The sequence below is a fragment of the Vanacampus margaritifer genome, chromosome 8 (assembly GCF_051991255.1).
Source record: "Vanacampus margaritifer isolate UIUO_Vmar chromosome 8, RoL_Vmar_1.0, whole genome shotgun sequence".
Lineage (NCBI taxonomy): Eukaryota > Metazoa > Chordata > Actinopteri > Syngnathiformes > Syngnathidae > Vanacampus > Vanacampus margaritifer.
Window position 1 is genome coordinate 6,210,372 of NC_135439.1, and position 27,464 is coordinate 6,237,835.

Consider the following 27,464-nt stretch of genomic DNA (forward strand, 5'->3'; position numbering starts at 1 on the left):
TTGTTGGGCTTCAAGGAAATATACGTGAGTTGTGGTTTGTATCGGGTTATAGTCGCTTTTGAAAAGTACAGAAACTTTACTGCAGCAAAACTACATGCATGTCTAACAAATACTTAAGAAAAATATAAAGCTTTATTTCCACCAGACAAAAACACATTCTACAGCCAATCAAATGATGTTAGTATATATATATATATATATATATATATATATATATATATATATATATATATAAGACAGAGAGAGATACTATATGCTATACTTTATACTATACTATACAATATTTAGTGCCCAATATTTAGGCATACCTAAATTGTCACCTACCTGTAATGACATGTTACATGTGGTTTATTGTCATATAAATACAGAATATTATTTTCAATAGACTCTCTGCTTGCTGATAAACAATAACCAGGTGAAATATCACATTTACATCCATCTAGGCACTTTCCCCACAAACTGAACAGACTATCACAAATGCACTGAGCACTGATTTTTTTTCTTTCATTATTATTATTTATGTATTTTTGTTTGGCGCTTTTACAGTCTGATGAATAATATTCATCACTTTCCGCACAGTGGGAAGCCAAGACTCCTCCCACAGTCACCATAAAAACTTTACGCATAAGAGGCGCGCTGTCAATGATGGTCTCTCTCCACTCCTCCTTAGCAGGTCTTTATGCTTTGTGCATTTGTATTGTCAACTATGCAGCAGACTTAAGCTGTTCTGATCCACGGACGATCGCTGTGAATGGTAATTGCTGCAAAATGTGCCCTCCAGGTAAGATGCTCTGTAAAAATCAACTTGAAACATTTTTTTCACAGGTGACTTGATGCCTTCAAAGTGAACACAAAAAGTCTGATCAAATCTATTTCTGATTCAAAGGACACTATCTGGAGGACTTCTGCACAAAAACAACAAAAACCGTCTGTCGCCCATGTCCAGACAAATCCTTCTCTTCACAATACAGTGCCTTTAACAAATGTCGGCCATGTCAGTCGTGCCAAGGAGCTCACCGAGGTAAGAACTTCTTGAGAAAGTGATGCCAACCAATTTGTGAAGAAAACCGTAGTGCACGGAAGTAAGACAGATCTCACAGGTTGTGGTTGGATTTATTGTCTCTGGACAGATTATGAAAAGAAATGTTCTCCAACCACAAACGCAAAGTGCTCGTGTCGCCCTGGTTTCTTGTGTTTCGATGACGCATGCTCAAAGTGTTTGGAAAACACATGCGATGTTGGCGAGAAGGCGGTGAGTACAGGTAAGACTGATGTTTTGAGCTTTGGGATCATTTTGAAATTGTCAAGAGTCCAGAACCAGAAGGGGTAGTTGAAAGGCAGCCATATAAAGACATTTAAAAAAATATCCCTTCCAGACTTTAACCCTGGAGAATCCAAGAACCCGTTTCTTCTTTGGAAAATTATGAATTATACATTAAATGACTGCTATAAGTTCACGGAACACCAAAATATATGTTTTTTCAATTTTAACCCTTTTTTTTAACTAGCTCAGAGTTGCTAATTTATCTAAATATATATATAAAACATACTCCTAGGCATTCTGCAACATGATATGAAATAGATTAACAAAAAAAACCCACACAATTTTACCATATGATGGTTTGCTGAGAAGATGGTTTTGTTTGGATTTATTTCCAGCTCAACAAAACAGCATGTTGCCAGCCATCTTGTCACCACCACCCTGGCTCATGTAAGTGCAATATTCATCCACTAGATTGCCCCATGCAGGTGTCAGAAGTGGCACTCCGGACTTTTGAAGTTAAATTTGTAAAAAAAAAAAAAAAAAAAAAAAAGGTATTCGTTTTTTGAGTAGCAGAATTTATAGGGGCCAAATTTGACCCCGTGGGTTCTCCAGGGATATATTAAACTTTTAAAAATAATTTTGGATTCATTCTTCGCAAATGTTGTCACTCCCTTGGGAGCTTATCGAATGACATCACAGTGAGGAAACAAAATCTCTATCGCTTAAGTGGCAAAGCATGCTTGCTTGAAGTTATTTGTCACTCCCATTTGAGATTGACTTTTAACTGCCATACAGTATGAAACAAAAGATAATTGTAAACATTTTACATTTAATTGCCGAAACATTATCGAACAACATTTTGCCATCATATACTTCAGTATAAACCCGTAAAATACAACCGTTGATGGCAGAGGTGTGAAAGTTGAACCTTTATGATCTGCTTAGGTCAAATGTGGTTCAAGTGCCAGCCATGCCATGATCATGAATATTTGGATGTGAAAATGAATAACTGCACGCCACGGACACAGTAAGAAAATCCATGACAAGCTATAATGACATACATACATTACCGAATGGCAGTTAAAAAGTATGTTCTTTGGTCAACAGGTGCAACATGCTAGGACTTGTGGTGAACTTTCCAGGAAACAAAACGCATGATGCAGTTTGTGGCGTACATGGTATGTAGATGCAAAATGTGTCCAAATTTGCTCTTGGACAACTTTTGGCATGATTTGTATTTTGCGACTCTAAATTTACTTTCACAAAGACAAGTCAATACCAACATAAGCATTGAAAACGTATTTATTCACGCTGAAATGAGCTAGTTTTGAAGTGGCGGTCTGTCTCGTGCAAATGAGCCAGGGTAGCATCAGTATTGCATTCCCGCCAACTTGGCTTTGACTTGGTCTCAGTTCCTGAGATCCTCACTTCTCTCATGTTGACGTTTGCGATAATGCATTTTCAGCTGAACTATGATTTGATTCCTCACCAGATAGAGATGCACTTTTTGTGTCCCTTGGCGTCGGATGTGCTGTGCTGGCTCTCGTTCTTCTTGTGATCTTGTCTCACACGTGTATAAATGTTGCAAAGAAATGTAAAGCAGGTAAGTATTTTTTTTAATTTCTCATCTTAACTAAGTTTTAACATTGTAACCGCTGTGTAACTTCTTACTGATTCAACTTTATCGTTTTTTTTTTTAAACTCAACCCATTTTCACCGTCTTAATAATTTCATCCAATTTTGAGCATTCCGAACCAATTTTCAACATTTTAACAGATTTTTTTTTGTACATGTCTTAACATCTTTATTGATTATTTAAAAAAAAAATCTTAGCTGATTTTGAACTTCTTAACTGATTTTTACATCTTAAACGATTTAAGGTCTTTACAGATGTTTTTTTTTTAATGATTTTAAATTCATTGAATTTTGTTGTTTTAAAAGCAGAAGGTACAAAATGTGCAATCAAAGATTCAGAGCTCGTAGTAGACAACACACAAGCAATAGAATGAAACAGAGACAGTGCATAAAGCGAATAACTTAAAAATCGAGACAAAAAAGAAAACGAAAACAATGAAAAACTAATAAATAATAATCACAATGATAATAATAGGTAAATACAATAAAATATCACCCAGTGAGAGGATCCATTAACCGTTAGTGTCCGAAAGTGTAAAGGCTCACTAATGCTGCTATTTTTCAAAGAATCTGATGCTACATTGTGATAGGAGGAGGAGCAGAGAGAGATTTCCAATGGGACAAGATTTACTGCTTTATAAAATTTTAACAAATTTGTAACATTTTAACCCATTTTTAACATCATAATCAGTTTTTAACTCATTCACTGCCATTGACGGCTTTTTCTGTTAGTTTAAATTTTTTCCACTTTTAACAAGAGTACGAAAACCTAGAAAAAAGTTGTTATTCTACATTTAGAACAGATATAAAATTTGTGATTAACCGTGAGTTAACTATTGAAGTAATTTGATAATTACAATTAAAAAATGTAATCGCCTGACGACCTAATTTCTAATAATCTTTTATTTTCTTTTTTAAAATAATCTTTTTTCAAAAACGTAATTTTTAATAATCTTTTCTTTTCGTTTTTAAAATTATGTTTTTTCAAAAAAATAACAGATTATTAAAATTAGGGCGTCAGGCGATTATTATTTTTTTATTGTAATTAATCGCATGACTTCAATAGTTAACTCATAATTAATCACAAATTTTATATCTGGTCTAAATGTACAATATTTTTTTAACAAAAGTGGACAAAAATGTTAAACGAATAGAAATAGATAAAATAATTTTTTGATGTCTATAGCCGTCAATGGCAGTGAATGAGTTAACATCTTTTAACACCATAACCTATTTTTAACATCCTCATGGATTTTTTCAACACCAATTTCAATCTTAACTGATTTTCATCATCTTTACAAATGCTTAACATCTCTATTGATTTTTAAATCTTAACCGACAATGCTGACTTGGATTGGAAAATGCTGAAGTTCCGTTTACTATCAAGCTTCCCGCTATGTGTGCTTCAGACCCTCACCTGTCCATCATGGAGGAAACCGGGCACCAGCAACACATGAGCCAGACCGATTCCAAGAGAAACCCCTATGAAATAGTCACCACCTTGTCATAGTGATAACAATACCAGTGTATTTACTTGTATTGGCTTGGGAACCACACAAATATTACATACCTCGAGTGACAAAAGTCTTGTAAATATTTTTATACTGTGCTTGTTCATTTGTATGTACTTTTTGTTGTTTTATGCCACCAGCAAGAGAGCGTGTTGTACTATGATTATGTTAAAAAAAACATTGGAAAAAAGCTGAAATTATTATTATTTTTAACAGATTACTGTTACTTGAAATTGATTTAAAAAGTTCAGCAGCAAAAATGCAGTCTTTTAGCCTATATTTGACCCTGGAACCAGGAATGTGTAATGAAGCCAAACTAAGAAGACCACACTTTTTTTAATCGACTTTCATCAGGAAAATATACGACTTTAAACATAAATATACTGCTGGGCGTTGTGCTCGAATGTAGCTGTCGGCTATATAATTATGAATGGGTAATGCTACGAACTATGCCCTTCAGGTGAAGATGTTCTGTAAAAAAAAAGCTTGACACATTTTATTTATAGGTAACTTGATGCCTTCAAAGTGAAAACAAGAGTCAGATTTAATCCATATCTAATTCAAAGGATAATATCTAGAGGAGTTTGACAATAGACAATAAACAAAGCCCAATACAATGATTATTTAGTGAAGAAAATAGTGCATGGAGACAAGAAAGAGCTCACAGGAAGTGGTTACATTTTTCGTCTTATAACGCAATACAAAGAAAAATGTTCTCCAACCACACATGAAAAAAGTGTTTGTGTCGCCCTGGTTTCCTGTGTTCAAAAAAATATGTGCTCGCTGTGTAGAAAATACATTGGCTGCTACTGGCGCGAAGGCGGTTAAGACAGGTTAAAACTGACCTTTTGAGATAATTATTATTATTATTATTTGAAATACCCATTTTTAAATAATAAATGCAGTGAATCCCCATACATATCAGGGATACATTCCAAACCCACCTGCGATAGAGAGAAGATGATAGAAAGAGACCTTTTGTTATTATTTTAAGCAGCTGGGGCATTACATCATTAACATCCTGTACACTTGCACCTGCTTGACAGCAAGTGCTACATCTGTTTATCATGACATGACAAACCACGGGAGTCAGAGGTCCCAATTTGAGTCCACAGTGGCTTCCATGGTGGCCTGTTTGTGCCTTCTCACCATCACAATGACCCAAAGCAGGATGTCGTGTGGCCGGTGATCAATTTTGGCTTTGGACAGGTTTTGGGGTCATCTGAATCTCAGACAGACTTATGGGACACTGGGTTATTTTCCTCAAAAACAAGTCCAAAACTGAACTTTATGTAAAGTAGACCACATTTCACTTGTTTTCATTTGTTTAGTGAGATAAATTGTTTGAAATGCGGGCTGGCCTGGTAATGAGCTTCGCCCTGGTGCTTCCTCCCTCCGCCTGTAGCGGCGCTAGCTCACCCCTCTGCGCCAGACTGGTGATCACATGACGGGCTGGGTGACTCCCAATTCCCCGCCTCCCTTCCCCTCCCGAGCTGGAAAAGCCCAACTAAACATCTGACAGGGAGGGAAGAGGCGAACCACCACCGACTTCCCAAGATGCTGGCGCTAATAAACCGGCTTCTAGACTGGTTCAAGTCCCTGTTTTGGAAGGAGGAGATGGAGCTGACCCTGGTCGGTCTTCAGTATTCGGGGAAAACGACGTTTGTCAACGTAATCGCCGTAAGTCTTCACCTGCTAGCTACAGCTAACTAGCCTAATGCTAATAGCATTAGCGCTAATGATGGGAGAACGATGACTAGTAAGACGATCGTCGATTTAATTTGCTTTTCTGCGGCTCAGACATCATGTAATATTACGCCGTTGCGGTCCAGCCTTCATTAAAAAATATATATTTTTAAAGCGTCTCATTTATTGTTCGGAGTTGAATGAGTTAGGCTTGCTAACACGATAAGCTAAAGTGTTTGGCTTTTGAGTTTATGACGAGAATAAAGCTGTCACCAATAAACGTAAAACGTTTCAATTTCCCGTTAAAAACGCGATTCTGACTTTATTACATACAAATTACACACATAAAGTGAAATATATATATATATATTATAAAGTTAAAATGTTACATTTTCTAGACTAAATTGATTGTATTATGAAAACAAAGCTATGTATTATCAAATAATAAATTATTTATGTTTAAGTAATTTATGCAACATTAAGATTGTATTTTTTTTAAAATGAGAATGTAGTTCATTTTCAAGAAAGTAGGTTTTTAAAAATGGCACATTTTCAAGATTAATGTCTTACGAGAATAAAGTTTTATTGTCACAAAAAAAGTTGTGTATATATATTTTTGGGATTAAAGTCACAATATTACAAGAATTTAATCTAATATTTAACAAAACTGACATTAAAAAATTCCAGATTAAAAGTGTAATATGTGATATTTTGAGATTAGCGTTTTATGAGAGTATAATAATATATAATTAATAATATATAATAAACGCTGGGGGAAAGACTGTTATTATTATTTTTATTATTTAGAATAGTCCTATATTTAAAAAAATAAAATAACAATTTTAAGGAAAAAAAGACACAAATTCAAGATTAAAATTACAATTTTACAAAAATATTCAGATAAAAAAAAAAAATATAGGACCGTTTCAATTTTGAGATAAATTATAGTTTTACGTGAATTAATATATTTTGGGTTTTCAAGATAAAAGTCTGCATTTTACAAGTATAGTCATATTTCCATAAGAAAATATGTATTTTTATTAAATAAAGTAGGATGTAGAAAAAGTCGTGTTTTTATGAGTCAGATATTTTCGAGGAAAACACGTTTTCAACATTAGGGTCAGAATTTTACATGAATAAAGTAGTGTAAATATTTTTTGGGGGGGGAAATTTGTATTTCAAGAAAAAAGTAAAAATTTACGATCATAGTCATCTTTTCAAGTAATTTTATGAGAGAAAAGTCAGTCTTGAAGAAAAATGAAAAAAGTTCATTTTGATTTTTACAAGATAACACTATTTTGTGTGTGTGTATTTTTTGGGCCCTTGAGTTTTACATTTTCAAGAGTGAAGAAGTATATTTACAATACAAACAGTTTAAGTGATAAGACAAAAACAATAAATAAATAAATAAATGTATACACATAACCTCTTTTTCCTGAAGCTGACATGTGTCCCGTCCCGTCATTGCAACTTCTGTGATGGCTCAATATTTCAGTTTTAGTAGTAGTCGTTCTAACAGTCGTTTAATCTGATGTGGTACTACCAGTATTTAATGTTAATTTAATTTATTATACACATTATAATCCTGCAAGGACAAATACAATTCTCACTCTATTATTATTATTATTATTATTTTTTTAAATTGACAAAAATGAGCACCTTTTTGTCTAAGTCATGTGAAATACGTCGTTGACCCTGAAATGTTTGGTCGGATTGGGGTTCCGTTCCACCCTGCAAGTGCTTGTGGAACTTCCTCCAGTCATAAGACTGCTGCATTCAGTTCCACTTATCTGTGTCAGGTGACCTCGTGTGGTCATGTGCTGTTTGTGTGTGGTTGTAATGTGTGTCTGTATGACCACTAGATGTCGTGCTTACGCAGGCCAAAATAATTAAATGGGCCAATTTTGTGATCACAACATAACATATACAGTACTTAAAAAATAGCAGTAACAAATTAGAGCAATTTTTTAAAAGTCTTTGCAACATTGTATAACCTTTTTTTCCTCAGTATAATCAAGACAAGGGCCATAGAAAATGGGTGGATGGATCAACAATTGATTGCTAATTTCATTCCACCCATAGTGAATGATTATTTGATTGTTAATTTAACCCATAGCCTGTCAACAAAAGTAACGAATTTTCCTCCAATTTATCCATGTGTCTCCGTTCAGTCTGGCCATTTCAGCGAAGACATGATTCCCACAGTTGGCTTCAATATGAGGAAGGTCACCAAAGGAAATGTCACCATCAAGGTAGGTGTTTCCAGCTTTCTGCTTAAATTTTTTTTAAATAAATAAATAAATCCATGTGTTGTTTTTACTAAGAGAAAGTCGTATAGAATGGCAACACATTTTCTCTGCAGATTTGGGACATCGGAGGGCAGCCGCGGTTTCGGAGCATGTGGGAGCGCTACTGTCGAGGCGTAAATGCCATCGTGTAAGTACAGTACTTGGGAGGTTACCCTGTGATACACCAGTATTTTTTTTCCCAGTGCTATTGTGTTATTGTGTACTATTAGTAGTCAACCAATATTTGGAGTCGATATAAAAGGGAAAATATCAGTGTCAAATTAAAAAAATAAAATAAATCAGCTCTAACGCTTAACTTTGTTGAAATGCCATTAAACATGTTTGTTAAAATAACTTAATTTTAGACATAGCGACCATAGATAGCTTTGCTTTAAAATTCTAACAAAAAGTGCAGGAGGCTTTCAGGGTCACCAGCATCTCTTAAGTTAAATGAAAACCTAAATAAGTAAATATAGCCTTAAAGTTTAAATAATTATTTCCAAAATGTCAGTATGTCTGAAATGTTAAACTTTCATTTATTTATGTTTTAATTTCACACAAAAGCAAAAAGTGCAGGGAGTTCAGTGTCAGCGCCATATCTTATAAAGTTAGTGAAGTGAAAAGATGATGTATTTATTAAAAGTGAAGAAAGCTATTTTATTGATTTAAAGTGAAAATTTAAATAAATAGTTCCCTGAAGTTAGCGCATTGCTGAATGCTGAATATCAGTGCCTATAATTCAGTCAGAAAGTTGATCTCTCCCTACTTCTGTGAACATCTGGGAATTGTATTTGGAATACATATTTCCTATTAAATAGATGGAAATAATCTCTTCAAGGTAAAACTATCTACATCATAGCTATCAAGTGTATCATCAAGCGTGAACGTTTGTGGCTTTTTTTTTTTTTTTTACATGGCGTCCGTCATTCACTCAAAAGAACTCAGGGATGTGATTTTTCCGCTAATTCGCGGAATTCCGCTTTTTTTTTATCTCCCCCCCAAAAAAAAAATTCAGATTTTTTTTTTTTAAGTAGTTCATTGTGTATGCACATGACTCCGACAGATAACATCTTCTGCTATAACAAAGACATTTGTGGTATGCTCTAATATGAGTTACTTTTCATTTGGTCATGATACAATTATTTGTTCATGAAATTTGAACTCTTCAACATTATTTATGTGTTAACTTAGTAATCACATTAGTTAGATATGATGATATTCTCAGTGATAGTTTTTAAAAGCAAAGGCAGTCCAATGTTTTTGAATGTGACTGATTTTGAGTTGACTAAAACTGCCATTTTATATGGGATAGTTTAATATACATTGAAAATTTATGCTGTTGTTTTGTCTATTTCTTTGTCATGTGAGTGCATTGAAAGTACTTAAAAACACGGAAAACCCATGAGCTCCGGGGGGCTGGCGGCCCCCAGACCCCCGGCTAAATTTTCAGATAATTTCACTTTGGTCAAATCACATCCCTGTGTACTGTACTCTTGGGGTCAAATGGAGAAAAATAATCATTAAAAAGCACTGCATCTGCCCCAAAAGAGGCCGGCCCACCAGGCATCTGCCCTGTATGACAGCCAGTCCAGCCCTGATCCAAACTGATGTTTGGGTAAGAGAAGCATGGTACAGACATGGAATAGTCGTCCAGATTTAAAGAATGAATACTCTTGTCTGAGAGAGAAGAAAGGTACAGGATTTTTTTTTTTTAAATCACCTAAAAATATCCGCAAAGTGACCATAAAATATCCAAAAAGGAAGAGGGAAAGCAGAAATTTACCATAAAATGAAATTGCAAAAAATGTCAGAATTATTATTATTTTTTTAAAGTCATAAAAGAAAACATTCAAAAAGTAGGCCTAACCATAAAATGTCCAAAAACAAAAGAAGGGAGACAATTACCACAAAATGTCTTTGGAATTGCCAAAATAATACATTTAAGAAAAGGCAAGAAAGAAAATGTTCATAAAGTAACCATAAAATGGCAAAAAAACAAAAGAAAAGATCCCGAAAGTTACTTTAAAATGTCCACAAAATTGCCAAGTGTGAGAAAATTGCTAGCAAAAAAAAGGCAGAAAAAATAGCCATAAAATCTCCACAAAAAGGAAGAAGAGAGGCAGAAAATTACCATACGTCCACAAAATTGCCAAAAATGTCAGGAATTTGACAGAAAGGTATGAAAGTCTAAAAATGTATGAACAATAACAATAACACATATACATTGAAAATTTATGCTGTTGTTTTGTCTATTTCTTTGTCATGTGAGTGCATTGAAAGTACTTAAAAACACGGAAAACCCATGAGCTCCGGGCCCTTGTCCCCCCACCAGGGCACTGCCCTGGACCTAGCTGGGTGCCAGCGGCCCCCAGACCCCCGGCTAAATGTTCAGATAATTTCACTTTGGTCAAATCACATCCCTGAGAACTGCATCATCTTTTTTCCACAATCCCGACACACACTCTCGACAATCGACAGTGACATGTACTCTCTGTTCGAGTGTGAGGGGCCTAAACTTTTCGAAATTAGCCGTTGTGAAACCAGGTGATGGATTCAGATGCTGAAATAAACCGTACTGCTCATTTGCAGATACATGGTGGACGCAGCAGACCGAGATAAGGTGGAGGCGTCGAGGAACGAGCTTCACAATCTATTAGACAAACCTCAGTTGCAAGGAATCCCCGTGAGTGTTCATTTTCACTCCTTATACTAAACCATGACAACCTGTTCCACCAATCATGACTTGTCTGTTGTGATAGGTTTTGGTTCTGGGGAACAAAAGAGACCTGCCCACCGCTTTAGATGAAAAGCAGCTGATTGAGAAAATGTAAGTCCACACTAGAGGGGGCTACACGGTTTACGACAGAGTTCTGCTCAAACTTGGCAAAAATCCAAGGTCACAATAACAATCTGGTCTTGTACATTTTTTAAGCCCTGTACATATTTTCATTTTTATTTGTATGAATGAATCATTTTCCTTTTGTAGGAATCTGGCTGCCATTCAGGACAGGGAGATATGCTGTTACTCAGTTTCTTGCAAAGAAAAAGACAACATTGGTGAGTCGAGGTAAAAAAAAAGTTCTGTCGTTGAAAAAGTGCAATCATCCAGAATGTTTGTTTTCTGTGTGTGTGTTCAGATATTACCCTTCAGTGGCTCATTCAGCACTCAAAGTCCCGGAGGAGCTGAAAACAGTGAGGGGGAGATGTTGATGCCAGCTGTTTGCCATGCTACCGTCATGCCACGTCGGATGTGTCCTTAACTCGTCAGATGCACTCTTTTGCTCTTTTTTTTTTTCTTTTTCCATTTGTACCACAAACACTTTGGGAATGCACTACCCCAAAATGTAATCCTGATACCAAATGAATGACATGTAATTGGCATTATTTGTTCTGTAAATTTGTACGATGTGACTTATGATAATGTTTTGGTTTAAATGGTAAAGCAGCCTTTTATTATTATTATTATTATTATTTTTGGGCGGATCCATTTTCCCCTCCATGTATATTATTTGTGATAATTAAGCAGCCAAGCAGGTCTGTACAAATCGTATCCAGCTTGTATGATTTTTAATAGCAATTGCGCGTATGAATATGGTATTCTATTTAAAGTCTGAATGATCAAAAAGGACGTCTGCTGCAGGGTTGTGTTGTGTAAACTGTACTCTGCTTTGTAAAAAAAAAAAAAAAAAAGAAGCCTCCTAGCGATCCCTTTTGCACCGTGAGAGCGGCAACATTTAAAGTGCCTTGCGCAAATGTCTCATCTGCAGCAACGCGGCATGCGAGGTATGTGCCAAGGGGGGATTAAAGACACCAATTACTTCAATGTATTCAATTAAAGGCTTGCTGTTTAATATGTGAACTAAACTGAGTTTTGGTGTCAAAGCATGTTATGTAAACTTGGCCAAAGATGGCCCACTACGTTATTTAATTTGGGCTGCGCTTTTGCATTATCAGGAGCCTTGTATGTAATATATTTGCAATAATTTAGACCCTCCTTCACACCCCAAAAAATAAAACAAAATAAAATTGGTTAGCAAAAATATACAGTATTTTTAATCTGCTTATCTCATTAATTCTTGATGAATATACATATATTTAAATAAAAAAGTAGTTAATGAAATGTACATATAGTTTTCATTTTCAAAGTACTTAAAGGTAAGGAAGAGGATGAATTGGTTTATTATTTGTTATTGGACGCACCACGGACCATAAAAAAAAAATTGCCACGGGAGCCATTTTACGTTGCCGCTGGTACTAACATGCTATTTTTCTGCTGAAAACACTTCTCAGTGTGTTTTACGTAAGGATCCTTGTGTTGTAAGAGTAATCTCAGAACGAATTTTGCATCGACCATTCAAATGTTTATATTTCATAGCAATTTTTTTCCTTTCGTTTGATTGTTGATGGTTCTGACAACATGATGCAGATGAATCTTTGAGCAGCGTTAGGAGTAATATTAGAGAAAATAAAAATAAATAAATCATATTCGTTGCGATGAAATGTGCTCGTAGCGCTTATCCCAGGCTTATTAGTACAACCCTATATCATACGCGGTGGAATTTTTGCCGTAGACAGAAAAAAATCGCTGGAGCTTACTTGTGGCAACGTAAAATGGCCGCCGCGTGGTTTACTGGTTTCACTTTCGACGGCGAGTAAGCGGCATTGTTAGTCCATTCATATATATGAGTCCGTGTATGGCCAGCACTAAAAAAAAAAAGTTCCATGTTATAGAAGTTAGAATTGTAGAATTATGATTCAAACACCCAAGAATCCCCGGATGTAAATGAAAGCGACGTGTAAGCGGTCACACAATTGATTCCTATTGGCTCGCATGTTAAACGTGTTAAACACCGCTCCGTGATTGACAGCTGCTGGGACAAATCATTGTAAGAACATGTTCAACGTCATAACATGAGATCCAATCACAGGCCCCGATCTTGGGGCGGGGCTGGTTTGTTGACAGGAACCGTGTGATTCGGGGCACTCACTGTCACTTCTTCTGGGACTTCTGCTGCTGTGTTAAAAGTAGAGTCCACGACATCGTTTTGGTTTACTTTGAGCAGGTGTACGCACCCAAATTATGAGTTTTAACAGCGAGCCAGAGTAAAGATGCAATGGCGGTCGTTAGTAGTCGGTGTGGTCGTGCTGAGGCTGTCTGTCAGCTTGTGGCTCGCCTTCGGACTCGGAGCGTATGTTAGCTTGGGCACCAGCCACTCCGACGGCGGCGGCGCAGAAGAGCCCTCGACCAGGGAGAGGAAAGGCGGCGACTCGTGGTCCCAGCGGATAAGCGGCTACGAACATGATGAGACCACCGGGACCTGTGCCAAGGTGGCGGGAGAGTCTCCGAAGAGGTCCTACCTGAGCTTCTTCGATGGCAATAAGGACGATTACGTCCGCAGATACAGCATCTTCCCGGGAACGCTGAAAGACACCATGAAGGAGAAGGCCAGAGAAATGTTCTACTTCGGTTATGACAACTACATGAAATATGCGTTCCCCAAAGACGAGCTCAACCCAATTGACTGCGTGGGGAGGGGTCCTGACGTCCACAACCCGTGAGTTGACATTACGTACCAAGATACCATGCAGTGGCGGAGTCAGAGAAAAATACCAGGCGTCGTTTTGGGGTGGCACACAACGCTTAATGTGTATATAATTTGCATTTGTAATAAAGGCCCATACACATTCTGACTTAACATTGTTTATAATTAAGGCAATACAGTATTGGAATTTCCAAATACACATTCAATGTATCTTTTTCTTTCAATAAGTCTACTAAAAAGGATTCATAAGCCCCGCACCCCCTCCAGAATATACAAAATAAATAAAGTGTTATTATAAGTGCAATTGTGGGTATAAAGATAAAACAAGCATGCAAAAAAAAAATAGACACATTGTCAGTGAATGCAATGAAACAGAAAGTAAGACAGTCATCAACCAAATGCTTATGTTTACATTTTTGAGAAGGAGTAGACAGATTAGTCCATTGCATGCCTTTTGTAACCTTTTCATTTTTTTAATAGCCAATTTAAAATAGAACAAATGATACTTGGATTACAGACTTTCTCACACACTCCAAAAACATGTATGTTCGCCCTCTTCTCTCACCAAAAGTCAGCAAAGATAGCTCCAGCTTACCTACGAGTCAAATGAGTGAAGTTGTTTTAAAAAAATGGATGAATGGACATTTCAAGTGTCAAATTCATACATTCTTTGTTAATGATTGTTTTATGACTATTACATTTTGAATTACAGCTCTAACATCAACATCAATGATGTCCTGGGAAACTACTCGCTAACACTCATTGATGTCTTAGACACACTGCTGGTATGTAATTAATTTGTTCTCTTTGTACACAGTCCGGTGCAGAAGTGTCTGGAGTGTTTTTCTTTGGAATTTGATTGTTGCCAAACATGTCATTTGGGCTTCCTCCCTCAGGTGCTGGGAAATGTCACAGAGTTCCAGCGGGCCGTCGAGCTGGTTATCGACACCGTGTCTTTTGACAAGAACTCAACGGTGCAGGTTTTTGAGGCCAACATCAGGTACCTGCTGCAAAACCCCAACTCAACAATACATATTTAGTTTCATAAATACCTTAGGTTTATGTTTATACTACAGATACCTTTTGCAGTGGCATTATTTGATCCAGCTGGGGCAATCTGCAACACAACATATATTTTTTAGAAATACCTACCATCCTGACCAAACCGGCTTCATCCCCCCCCCAAAAAAAACTTTCACAAAGTCAGTCAAACCAAACAATAATTGTATCATTAGACACAAAAAAAAGCATCTGAGGAAGAAAACTAGCCCATCCTGTTCAACACATTAATTTGGTTTTGGTGCGTCATTCATCTATTGGATCACGATTCTTTGCACTTCACCAGAGTTCACAATAATCACACATGGGATCAACTCACCAAGTTTTTACACTTCAACAGGGAACGAGGCAAGAATGCCCACTCTCACCATCACTATTTGCTATTTTAATTGAACCACTTGCAGCAGCAATACAACAAAACACTTATGAACCAGAGTAGCCGATATACAACATAAGCTTAGTAGTTTATATGCAAACATTCTATTTTTATACCTTCAGAACCCCTCTGTATCACTGCATGGAAAAAATGGACCTTATTAACAATTTCTCCATTATATCTCACTACTTAACAAATCATCTGGAAACTCTGCAGTCCAAAATAACTGTGTAAAATATTTGCCTCGTTCGTTTGATGAAGAATTTTGGGCAGCCTCATCTCGGCTCACATTCTGCTGACGGACTCCAAGCATCCATTCGGAAGGGTGAGCTTTGAGGGCTACGACAACCAACTGCTGCACTTGGCTCACGACTTGGCCGTGCGCCTGCTGCCCGCCTTCGAGAACACAAGCACGGGCATTCCCTACCCTAGGGTGAGTTCCACACACCTCAGGCCCTCGCATTCACTCTTCCTTATTTCGCATGAGATTTCTTTTTTTTTCGCAAATTCAGGTCAATCTAAAAACCGGAGTGCCGTCTGGCAGTATTAACGAGACGTGTACCGCGGGTGCTGGATCTCTACTGGTGGAGTTTGGAATTCTCAGCCGCTTGACCGGAGATTCCACATTTGAGTCTGTGGCTCGACGAGCCGTCAGGGCGCTCTGGAAGCTCCGGAACAGCGAAACTGGTCTGCTAGGTACGGTGCAGCAGTCATCAAAATTGTTTTTTGAGGCATTTCACCTCACCCAACTGGGTTCCAGGTGTTCCATTCTAGGGGGGGTGTTCAATAGAATAGGATGGAAAAAATATTCCAGGGTATGGGAAAAAAAACACACACAAAAAACTTATGTTCATGGATCAAAAATTGCATTTTTGATAAGGTTAGCAGAAAATATTTTGCTACATCATTTGAATGAGCGAACAGTAGTAAATTTTAAAGATTAAAACAAAAAAATATATCATGAAGTTCAAGTTGAAATCCCAACATAAATGATAAATGTGGGATCGAAAAATTCATTGTACTATGAATGTTGAAGAGCATTCACAGAAATGTCATTGTCTACTTTTTGTCCTTCGTACTATTGCATCACTTTGGGAATGATTTTTCACATTTTTATCAAAATTCTGCATTTCACGTGAAAATAATCCCACTGAAATCCTTTTATATCTCTCTACATATTTAACCTGTTGAAACCATTGCACCTTCAAACATTTCAGCTCAATCGTCACATTTTGGAAAGTGTTTAAAAAAAATTCCCATATTCAGGCAACATTGTCAACATCCAAACGGGCCACTGGGTGGGCAAGCAGAGCGGTCTGGGCGCCGGTATGGACTCCTTCTACGAGTACCTGCTCAAGTCGTACATCCTGTTCGGCGAGAAGGAGGACTACGCCATGTTCCAGGCCGCTTATGCGAGTATCCAGAACCACCTGAGACGAGGGTGAGGGACCCCCGTTGACAACGTGGTTGAAATGCTCTCGTCTTGACCTTTGCCTGGTTAGCCATCTTACAAGGCCGTTGTTTACGTTCCCGTAGGCGAGAGTCGTGCAACGAAGGAGAAGGCGACCCGCCCATTTACGTCAACGTGAACATGATGAGTGGCGAGATCATGAATACGTGGATAGACTCCCTGCAGGCTTTTTTTCCTGGGTTGCAGGTCAGCGTGTGCGTGCACAAAAAGCACGCTGACAGTTGTGATGCAAGTCTAACGAAAACTATTTTGGATGCGCTGTTTTTTAGGTGCTAAACGGTGATGTGGAGAACGCCATTTGCCTCCACGCCTTCTACTACGCCATTTGGAAGCGCTTCGGGGCTTTACCGGAGAGGTACAACTGGCAGCGGCAGGCTCCCGATGTCCTTTTTTACCCGCTCAGACCTGAGCTGGTGGAGTCCACCTATCTGCTCTACCAGGTGACCCACCGTCACTTACCTGACAATCAGTATATTTAAAAAAGAAGCCAATTTAATAGCGATATATTACTTATTTTTTTTAATTACTACCATATTAAACAAATTATAATATAAAATATTTGTAAAAAAAATAATGTTACTATATATTTGTATTTAAAAAAGTGTTGTGTTCCCTCGCTATAATGCGGTTCACCTTTCACAGCCTCGCTGTTTCGCAGGTTATTTTTTGTGTGCAGTTTTGCTTTTTTTTTATTTTTTTATCAGCTGTGTACTTTTTAAATAATGAGTGTTTAAAACAAGAAATGAAACACCTGTCTGAGAAAAGTATAAAAAGTGTGACGGGAGATTTAAATATAAGCGTAAAAAAAAAAAGATGACTACTTTGTGGTATTTTTTCCTATTGCGATTTTTTTTTTTTAACATAACTCCAGCGATAAATGAGGAATTACTGTATTTTAAATATGTATTCTTATAAAAATATTTTAAAGATATAAAATTGATAATAATGAAATATACATATTGCAATAAAATAATTGTTTTTCCTTAAAAATATCTCAGCTAGTGAAATATTCAAATTTCACCTAAGGTTGATTTCATCTATTGATTATTTTGTTGACTAATCGATGAATTGGATAACATAAATTTTAATTTCAATCCTTTTATTCAAAAATATGTCATTATTTCAAATTGAAAATGCTCAAACATAAAATTGATTATGATTCCGTTACTGGTTTGGTCTGTAACATGTCAGAAAACAGGTAAATATGTTGATCATTGTTTTGCAAATGAAAAGCTTTTTTTTTTTTTTTTTTTTTAATTCAACACAAATAATTAATCCACTTTCATGGAGGTTTACGGAAATCAAATAATATTTATTGTTGAGAAGCTGAAGTTTTAGCATTTTGAATTTAAAAAAGTAAGCAATTCATCGATTATCAAAAATAATTGCCAATTAAGTTGATAATTGATTAGTTATTGATTCATTGTTGCACCTCTAATTTCATCCAATTGTATTTAATGTCATTTTGCCTTTGCAGGCAACCAAAAATCCTTTCTACTTGCATGTTGGAATGGACATTCTTCAGAGCCTTGAGAACAATACCAAAGTCAGGTGCGTACAGTGCACTTGTTCCCCAACTCATTTCATTTCTCCACATTGACGTAATCTGCGTGATTTGCAGATGTGGCTACGCTACCCTCCATCACGTTGTGCACAAATCCAAAGAAGATCGCATGGAGAGTTTCTTCCTCAGCGAGACCTGCAAATACCTTTTTCTGGTATGAGCTGACAATTTCCCGATTTAGAAAAAACAAACAATTTCATGTTGTTATTTGAACTGCAGCTGTTCGATGAGGACAACCCGCTTCACAAATCAGGTAACAAGTACATCTTCACCACCGAGGGTCACGTGATGCCCGTCGACAAGCGCTTCCGAGAGAAAGGACGGAGCGGCAAGTGTCTGCGTGAAGACGACGCGCCGTTGCAGACGACGACGACTGAGCAGCCGTTCTGGAACGCCAGCAACGTAAGGAAACGCCGTCTTGGTTGTTGCTGTTTTTTTTTGTGTGGTCACATTTTCCTTCTGGATGATGACAATTTTTCATAAAACATTGTCGAGTATATCTCAGCGCTAATCGCGTCTTGGTCCTTTCTTACACTGCAGTGCATCCGGGTCCCTGATTCACGGCGCTACACGCTGCCCCTGAAGAGCGTCTACATGAGGCAGATCGATCAAATGGTAGGGCTGCTCTGAGTCTCGTTTGCTCGGGTGCGCTATGGCTACCGCGTGAACGGAGATCTTTCCGCTGGACCATGACTTTGAATTTTTCCGTAGTTCAGATCTGTCAGCCAATTTGGAGTGTTTGGAGAGTGTCCGTGTGCGTGTGTGTGTGCGCATGCATGCGTGTGTTTTAGAGAAAGAGAAAAAAAAAACAGCTCTTCTAACACATCATGAAGCATTCAGTGCCTGTTTGTACTTTCCCACAAGGGCTGTATCCCCGTTTTTAAATTGTGCTTCTTGCTTTTCATTTGTTGGATGTAATAATGTACAGAATCACATGCAAACATTTTGATCACTGTTTTAAAAGTGCCTTCAGTCATTTTGTGTTCGCAATTCCATGTACAGATGTTTACAACTACTATTTCAAGCCATTTATTTTTCTGTAAACATTTTCTTACATGCTTTTTTTTCTGATTTATGAGGAGTATTGAAATTGCTTCATATCTGCTGCAATTGTCTCAGGGTTTAAGGAAAAACTAATAATGAACAATCTCACAAAATAACGTCTTCGTTATTGCCTGTAAGGCCATAAGGTATTTTTTTCTTTATAAGTGGCACAATTTTATGTGTTTGTTTTCTGATTAAACTTGTTGCACAGGAACCAGAGCACAATTGAGTGTGTATCTGTCGAATGTAATAAGACAAATTTGGCATCAAACCCTAACTTGGACTTGAAAGCCTAACTTTTAACCCTTAATCCAGACTTGAAACCCTTACCCGGACTTGAAGCCCTACCCTTAGCTTCAAGTTCTAACTTGAAACCCTAACCCCGGCTAGAAAACCTTATCTTCAACCTGAAACCCTAATTCAAACTCCAGCGTGAAATCCCAACTTTAACTTCAAACCCCCTTTCTTTGGTCCTTCCTCGGGTTTCCTGACGGCCTCACGACTCTGGCTGGAAGTGTTCGGTTTAGGTGAACGGTATGGGATTTTTTTTCCAATAGGTTTTAGGTGAACTAATGAATACACACTCACTCGCACGCACGCACACACGCACATACACATAATCACCCACATACAAAATAAAATAAAATAAAATAAAAAAAAAAAAAATTAAAAAAGGAGAGCAATGATGATGACATGTCAAATCGGTAAAATTACCGAATGAACAATACTGAGAGAAAAAAAAAAAACTTCAAACCCCAATTTAAAGCCCTAAACTAGGCCTCAGACCCTAATTTGAAACAATCTCTTGCGTAGACTCTGACTTGATTCTATACCCTTAATTTTTTTACCCATGTGTTTTCCCGAATCAAATCTTCGCTTGCATATTACAGAGATGATCATGATAGATTTTGCAGTTTGTGAATTTAGGATAAAACAAAAATTGATTTAAATAGGAGAAAACTTTATTAATCAGTTTTCTAGAGGGCGGGCCCAGGAAATTGCCTGTAACTTGCCTAATGGTCCCTCCAACCCCCGACAATATACCATTCATGGGTCAGAAGAAGGTTCCACCACTTTGTGGATTCTTTCTCATTAAAAATAAAGGAGGCATAGTCTGTTGTCTATAGAAGCTTTAATAGTGGAGTCTACCTTTACGCAGTAATGCCTGAATGGGATTGTTCAACACTCGACCGTGTTGCAGACTTTCACTTTTCAATTTAAAATGATTCAATCTAACAATGGAAAATCTATGACATGGTCGGACAAAGCCATTAGTACTGTAGTCTAACAGAGGTTGAAGTGCAAAACCTGTATGTGCATGTCAGAGAGAACCGCTACACGTTGCATAGCCTCCCAAGTTAGCTCCACTAAAAGAAACAAAACAAAAAACTCAATTGGAGGGAATTCTGATGATTAATAGTTCCTGTTCAGTCCACAGAAGTCAAAGCTACGACTTCTTACACATGTTTCGAGGGGAAGGTTTACTGTCCTTTGTTGACGTCGGGGTCCGCAGAGAGGATTATGACACATTTCTGCAACAACAGTAAGACAGAAAATCAGAGGTTAGGCGGGAAAATGGGCTATAAAATCTAGTGAAACTTAAGGCTTAACCCAGGCTTGAAACCCTAACACTGATTTGAAACATTGACTTCAAACCCCAATTCAGATCACCAACTGTGCTGTGAAACCCAACTTTCAAACAAATCCTAAATTTGGCTTCAAATTATTTTGTAAACCCTTGCCTGAAACCCAAAACCAAGCTTCAAAAACACATAGAAATCATACCCAAATCCCATCTTAAATCCCTGATTGGACTCACATGTATGAAAATCCTTCAGAAGAGGCCGCAGTCTTTCAGGTTTTCTTTGATGATGATGTCGGTGACAGCGTCAAACACAAACTTGACATTTTCTGTATCAGTGGCGCAGGTCATGTGTGAGTAGATCTCCTTGACATCCCGGCGCATGTTCAGGTCCAGGAACTGCACTTTGATATAATTACCGGCATCCTCGTAGGTGTTGGGACCTGAAGGAGACGACGCGGAAGCAAGCTAGGAGTGCTGTTTGTCACATGTGTTCAGATACCTGACAGATCTACTTAAGTACGGTAACTAAGAATTTGTACTTGGTTCTAAGGCCTCACCGTCATAGTCGGGGAAACACATGCTAAGGTGAGCCTTCTTGATCTTCTCCACGAACACGTCCTTCTTGTTCAAGAAGAGGACGATGGAGGTGGTGGCGAAGTAGCGATGGTTGCAAATGCTGTTGAACAGGTGCAGGCTTTCATGCATTCGGTTCTGTGGGAAAAAAGAGATTGCCTTGGTCAAAGTCTGAGCACTGCAGAGTATTATTCTATTTAATGACTTTTTTTTTTTTAAATAAAAGAAAATATTCAAATTTAGCAGTATCCCGTTTCCTTATCCTCGCAATGTCCAAGCATCTCACCACTTCGTCGTCCTCCACCAGCACCATGTCGTAGGCGCTTAAAGCAGCGATAAAGATGATGCAGGTGACCCCTTCGAAGCAGTGAATCCACTTCTTCCTTTCCGACCTCTGTCCGCCCACGTCGAACATCCTGTGTACAAGCCCATGTCAGTGTGTTTGTCATATTGGAAGTGGCAGATTTGCCATAGCAGTGAAAGAAGGTTCAGGTCCCAAAGGGCATAGTCTAGAGAAAAGGGTCTAGTTTGCAGGGAAGGTTCTATTCTTGAGAAGGTTCTAGTCCTGAGAGAAGGTACAGTTCCCCAGAGAAAGTTCTAGTATCAAGAGAAGGTTGTAGTCCTGTCAGAAGGTTCTAGTCTTGAGATAAGGTTTTAACCCCCACAGGAGGTTTGAGTCCTGGGAGAAGGGTATTGTCTTAAGAGAAAGCTTTACTCCCAAGAGAAGGTTCTAGTCCTGAGAGAAGGGTCTAGGCTTGAGAAAAGGTACAGTTCCCCAGAGAAAGTTCTAGTATCAGGAGAAGGTTGTAGTCCTGTCAGAAGGTTCTAGTCTTGAGATAAGGTTTTAACCCCCAGAGGAGGTTTGAGTCCTGGGAGAAGGGTCTTGTCTTAAGAGAAAGCTTTACTCCCAAGAGAAGGTTCTAGTGCTGAGAGAAGGGTCTAGGCTTGAGAACGGGTACAGTTCCCCAGAGAAAGTTCTAGTATCAAGAGAAGGTTGTAGTCCTGTCAGAAGGTTCTAGTCTTGAGATAAGGTTTTAACCCCCAGAGGAGGTTTGAGTCCTGGGAGAAAGGTCTTGTCTTAAGAGAAAGCTTTACTCCCAAGAGAAGGTTCTAGTGCTGAGAGAACGGTCTAGGCTTGAGAAAAGGTACAGTTCCCCAGAGAAAGTTTTAGTATCAAGAGAAGGTTGTAGTCCTGTCAAAAGGTTCTAGTCTTGAGATAAGGTTTTAACCCCCAGAGGAGGTTTGAGTCCTGGGAGAAGGGTCTTGTTTTAAGAGAAAACTTTACTCCCAACAGAAGGTTCTAGTCCTGAGAGAAGGGTCTAGGCTTGAGAAAAGGTACAGTTCCCCAGAGAAAGTTCTAGTATCAAGAGAAGGTTCTAGTCTTGAGATAAGGTTTTAACCCCCGCAGGTGGTTTGAGTCCTGGGAGAAGGGTGTTTGTCTTAAGAGAAAGCTTTACTCCCAAGAGAAGGTTCTAGTCCTGAGAGAAGGGTCTAGGCTTGAGAAAAGGTACAGTTCCCCAGAGAAAGTTCTAGTATCAAGAGACGGTTCTAGTCTTGAGATAAGCTTTTAACCCCCAGAGGAGGTTTGAGTCCTGGGGGAAGGGTCTTGTCTTGAGAGAAAGCTTTACTGCCAAGAGAAGGTTCTAGTCCTGAGAGAAGGGTCTAGGCTTGAGAAAAGGTACCATTCCCCAGAGAAAGTTCTAGTATCAAGATAAAGTTGTAGTTCAGAATATAAGTATTAGTCCTGGGAGAAGATTCTAGTCTTGAGAGAAGTGTATTGTTCCCAGAGAAAGTTGTATTCTTCAGAGAAGATACTCGTCACAAGTGAAGGTTCTAGTCTTGAGAGAAGGTTGTAGTCCCCAGAGAGAGTTCGAATACCAAGAGAAGGTTGCTGTCCAGAAAGTGGGTTTGAGTCCCAAGAGAAGGTTCTTGTACCAAAAGATTTTTTTTGTCCCCTGGGAAGGTTCTAATCCCTAGAAAGTAGTCCAGAGAGAAGTCTTCTATCAAAGAGACAAGTGGGTTTACCCAAAATGATATCTAAGTATGCTTTTGACACTGTTGAGTGTTTCTTTCTTTCACCTGAAATTGAGATCTTTGAGAGAAAACTGGGTCTCAATGATGCCGGTGGTTTTCACCCTGGATCGGAGCACATCCTGCTCAGTGGGCACGTAGCCCGGTTGGATCAGACGTTCCAAGTCATTCAGGTAGCTAAGAGAGAAAGAGTTCGGAAGGAGCTCATTGTCTTGTTTTTTATTCTTTTTACAACTTTTATCTTAAATTTGGATCCTTACTATCCGGCCGAGTCGTTGAGCTGGTACTCCGAGGCTCGGTCAAAGCTTGCCTGGATGCCCGAGTCCTTCCACAGGCGCAGGATGATATCAGACAACTCCTTGGGCATGGTGCCCTCTTCAATAGTATCCGCCAGATGCATCAGTTTCCTGGCGTCGTCCTGTAATAAAAAGAAACCAAAAGAAAACCGGGTCAACCACATTGGAACGCACTCACAATGTGGTACGTGGCAGCTTTTTACCACCTGCTGATCTGAGTGACCATAGTTGATGCTGAACGTGGTCATAGCTTTCACGATGGCCATGATCGACTGCAGCGTGTTGCTGTAGATGATAGAGATGAACTCCATGGACTCTTCAAGAGAGTAGCCATCTTGGTGGATAATTCTGTAGTTAAAAAAAAAAAGTGACGGTTCGTATCTGTGGCCTGATAAGCAATTTACCTGTGACTTTATTGGGTACACCTTTACAATTACCACAAATTTGGGCATGGGTTCTTGAGACTTTTCTATGCGTCATGTTAGGATAGACAACCCAATTTTGTGTCGATCGGCGAAACTTTTGTCTGGTATGATTTATTTTTTTTTACTAACTTTTAACCCTGGAGAACCCACGGGGTCAAATTTGGCCCCTATAAATTCTGTTACTTAGATAACAAAGACCTTTATTTTTTATTTTTATTTTTTACAAATTGAACTTCAAAAGTCCAGAGTGCCACTTCTGACCCCTGCATGGGGCCATCTAGTGGACGAATATTGCACTTACATGAGCCAGAGGAAAAATGGAAATTCTTACTTCATCTGTTTGACAATTGTGCTTTTCCCTGATTCGCCAGCTCCTACACGACACAAACATAATAACTGTCAAAAAGGAAACAAGACAAATACTTCATATATGGTATTACTAGCAAGGCAATAACGATGAGCTCATGGTATTCATATGGAGAATGCCGATGGCTCTTAATGCTTCTTATAGCGCATCTAATCTGCTCCAAAGCTGATGTCAGGACAAACTTGCTCGTGTCCCTGACCTACATCGTCGAGACGATCACACCGACTGTCATACGATGACAGTGAAAGGATTCCATATCAATATATTTTTTAAATAATGATGTCTTTCTATGTTGCAGTAGAACCATGTGATCACATCATGGCTGACGTGTGAATTTAATTCAATGTAGTTCAAAAATGGTGAAAGTAAATGTAATTTACTTTTAATTGAACTGAATTAGTTGATGAAAATTCAAAAAAAATCTTTATTTGACACTAAAAAAAGGGAAAAAAATAAGCATTGACTTAATTTAAAATAAACAATTGAGTTATTGTATGTATGTGTACATGTATGTATTTATTATTAATAGTAATACTTGGAACGTAAAAGATTGACCCCCCCCACCCCCAATTGAAACACTTAAAAAAAAAAGTTAAATGTTAAGACCAGAAAATTGTACCGTATTCTTCCTTTTATTACTTTTTGATCATTATTTGTATTTAATTTTCCTTTTAAAATTTTTTTTTATTTGATATATATTTGTAATTTTTATAATGAAGATTTAATGTTTTTCATTTGTTTCCATTGAAGTCCATTTTCTAAAAAAAAATTATTTTCTGACGACTTTTTTTAACATTAGATTTTTCTTTTTGTCTTTCATTTGACACGTTTCAGTTTGTAGTGTTTTTACCTGATTTGAATTAAAAAAAAAATCATATTCAACAATACAGTTACAATGCCACTTTTCATTTCCCCCCTCATTGAAATACTTTGAAATCCAAAATGATGATTGTACTACAAGTTTATTATTATTATTATTATTTTTTGCAATATTTTTTTTCTCTTTTACACATATAACTTGGCAATACCATAGATTGCCACCAATTGCATGTTTGTCACGATCATCATCAGCTGTCTGCAGATTGTCTGAGAAAATTGAGACCTCCATTTTGAAATCACTCATTCACTCATTATCTATAAGCAGGCCTCATGCACCGTAACTGTTCCCAGCTCCGCTACAGGGCCTTCAGCACGTCCAAGCCGAGCGCTTGCCAACTTTACCGAGCAGCAGCAACTTGACGGTCCTGGCGTCCTTGTCGGCGTCCTCCTTCAGCTTCTTCTCCAGCTCCTTGGAGCGCTTCTCTTCGGCACTCGCTCCCGCCCCCATGCTGCTAGTCCCCGGCTCCGGCCCCTCTGCCAAAGCCAAAAGCGCTCAGGAGAACAACCCAGAAGCAGATCGGCCCTCTGGTCTGACTCGGCACCCGTAAACAACTTTGGGAATATTTTCCTTGACGGTGTAGGAGAGATTACGGGCGTCCTCTTTGCCCACCTGACGGCGAAGCCGACCAATGAGGAGCAAGGACAGGAGTGGTTGAGGGTGAGGGTTGGGGGGGGGTTGTGGGGTGCGAGGGTCCGCAGGTGAACCAGACGGAGAGTCTTGAGGGGTACTTTGCTGCGCTCAGCGGAAGATCAGCTTCGGCTCAAGTGCTTATCTGCAATGAGGCTGCACACAGTCGCTCGCATGAGTCCGCATGTGGGCGGCATGATGGAGGAGAGAGGTTAGCATGGCCGCCTCGCTGTTCGAATGTTCCGAGTTTGAATCCTGGCTCCAGCCTGAAAGCCTAACCCTGGCTTTAAAGCCTGGATCAAAGCCCTAACCTTTGCTTCAAACGCCAATTTGAAACCCTAACCCTGAGCATGAAGGCCAAATTTGAAAACCCTAGACCTGGTCTTGAAACCCTGATTTTAAGATCTAAACCTGAGATCCCAAATTGAAACCTTAATTCTGTCTTGAAGGCTAATTTCAAACCTCAGCCCTGGCTTCAAACACAAATCTGAAACACTAACCTTTGTTTGATGCTCTACTTTGGAACCTCCAGCATTTTTTGAAACCCTAACCCAGACTTGAAAGCGAAACTCTAACGAACGTGTCCATCCCTAATTCTGAAATCCTAACCCTGACTTTAAAGCCTGGATCAAAGCCCTAACCTTTGCTTCAAACTCCAATTTGAAACCCTTAGCATGAAAGCCAAATTTCAAACCCTAGACCTTGTCTTGATACCCTGATTTTAAGATCGAAACCTGAGATCCCAAATTGAAACCTTAATTCTGTCTTGAAGGCTAATTTCAAACCTCAGTCCTGGCTTCAAACACAAATCTGAAACCCTAACCCAGACTTGAAAGCGAAACTCTAACGAACGTGTCCATCCCTATTTTTGAAATCCTAACCTTTGCTAATTTCCTTAATTTAAAGGTCGCACCGCCTTTCCCAGGTTCATACAGATTGGGCCTTGTTTTTTCTCTCTTCCTCCTCTTTCCATCTAAGAAACTCGGGGCACTAACAAGCGAACCACCAGGCTTACTGTTCTGTCTCCCTCTGTTGGTCATTGTTAGTTTTCCTGTTTCTCGGACGGACTGTGAAGACAAATTCCTTGTGTGTTTTTACGTACTGGTACTCGTCTGATTTTGAATTTAGATCCCTACCTTGAACCCTGACTTCATCTTTAAAGCTCGACTGTAAACTCTGAAACCCTAACTCTGGCTTGAAAGCAAAATTGGAAACCTTTTTCTTGAAAGCCTAATTTGA

At 38.4% G+C, this 27,464-nt stretch overlaps 4 protein-coding genes across 6 annotated transcripts; 3 read left to right on the forward strand and 1 right to left on the reverse strand.

Annotated features, from left to right (window-relative positions):
* The first annotated feature begins 645 nt into the window (after nucleotides 1-645).
* Nucleotides 646-5,963, forward strand: tnfrsf18 (tumor necrosis factor receptor superfamily, member 18). 3 transcript variants are annotated; one of them, XM_077574115.1, is made up of 8 exons: nucleotides 652-781; nucleotides 887-1,021; nucleotides 1,131-1,252; nucleotides 1,660-1,711; nucleotides 2,210-2,291; nucleotides 2,372-2,442; nucleotides 2,757-2,867; nucleotides 4,309-5,473. In XM_077574115.1, exons 1-8 carry the CDS (start codon nucleotides 769-771, stop codon nucleotides 4,407-4,409), a joined length of 687 nt encoding a protein of 228 aa, XP_077430241.1. In that variant the 5' UTR covers nucleotides 652-768; the 3' UTR covers nucleotides 4,410-5,473. The 3 variants fall into 3 exon arrangements, with proteins under 3 accessions (XP_077430240.1, XP_077430239.1, XP_077430241.1); XM_077574114.1 differs by lacking the exons at nucleotides 1,660-1,711; nucleotides 4,309-5,473 and adding an exon at nucleotides 5,816-5,963 and having other exon boundaries at nucleotides 646-781; nucleotides 1,131-1,262; XM_077574113.1 differs by lacking the exon at nucleotides 1,660-1,711 and having other exon boundaries at nucleotides 646-781; nucleotides 1,131-1,262.
* arl8ba (ADP-ribosylation factor-like 8Ba) lies at nucleotides 5,947-12,433 on the forward strand. The gene is made up of 7 exons (XM_077574116.1): nucleotides 5,947-6,090; nucleotides 8,268-8,348; nucleotides 8,459-8,532; nucleotides 10,974-11,067; nucleotides 11,144-11,211; nucleotides 11,371-11,441; nucleotides 11,522-12,433. The coding sequence occupies exons 1-7, from the start codon at nucleotides 5,968-5,970 to the stop codon at nucleotides 11,569-11,571; spliced, it is 561 nt and encodes a 186-aa protein (XP_077430242.1). The 5' UTR covers nucleotides 5,947-5,967; the 3' UTR covers nucleotides 11,572-12,433.
* Nucleotides 12,434-13,346: 913 nt separating this feature from the next.
* edem1 (ER degradation enhancer, mannosidase alpha-like 1) lies at nucleotides 13,347-19,660 on the forward strand. The gene is made up of 12 exons (XM_077573931.1): nucleotides 13,347-13,939; nucleotides 14,640-14,712; nucleotides 14,824-14,927; nucleotides 15,624-15,795; nucleotides 15,875-16,058; nucleotides 16,629-16,803; nucleotides 16,899-17,019; nucleotides 17,103-17,273; nucleotides 18,311-18,384; nucleotides 18,455-18,551; nucleotides 18,617-18,799; nucleotides 18,938-19,660. Exons 1-12 carry the CDS (start codon nucleotides 13,494-13,496, stop codon nucleotides 19,025-19,027), a joined length of 1,890 nt encoding a protein of 629 aa, XP_077430057.1. The 5' UTR covers nucleotides 13,347-13,493; the 3' UTR covers nucleotides 19,028-19,660.
* An 896-nt stretch (nucleotides 19,661-20,556) lies between these two features.
* Nucleotides 20,557-26,161, reverse strand: gnat1 (guanine nucleotide binding protein (G protein), alpha transducing activity polypeptide 1). The gene is made up of 9 exons (XM_077573932.1): nucleotides 25,940-26,161; nucleotides 24,683-24,725; nucleotides 24,133-24,274; nucleotides 23,891-24,048; nucleotides 23,679-23,807; nucleotides 21,886-22,015; nucleotides 21,584-21,737; nucleotides 21,261-21,466; nucleotides 20,557-20,973 (listed from the first exon to the last, which is right to left on the reverse strand). Exons 1-8 carry the CDS (start codon nucleotides 26,043-26,045, stop codon nucleotides 21,276-21,278), a joined length of 1,053 nt encoding a protein of 350 aa, XP_077430058.1. The 5' UTR covers nucleotides 26,046-26,161; the 3' UTR covers nucleotides 20,557-20,973; nucleotides 21,261-21,275.
* Nucleotides 26,162-27,464: the final 1,303 nt, after the last annotated feature.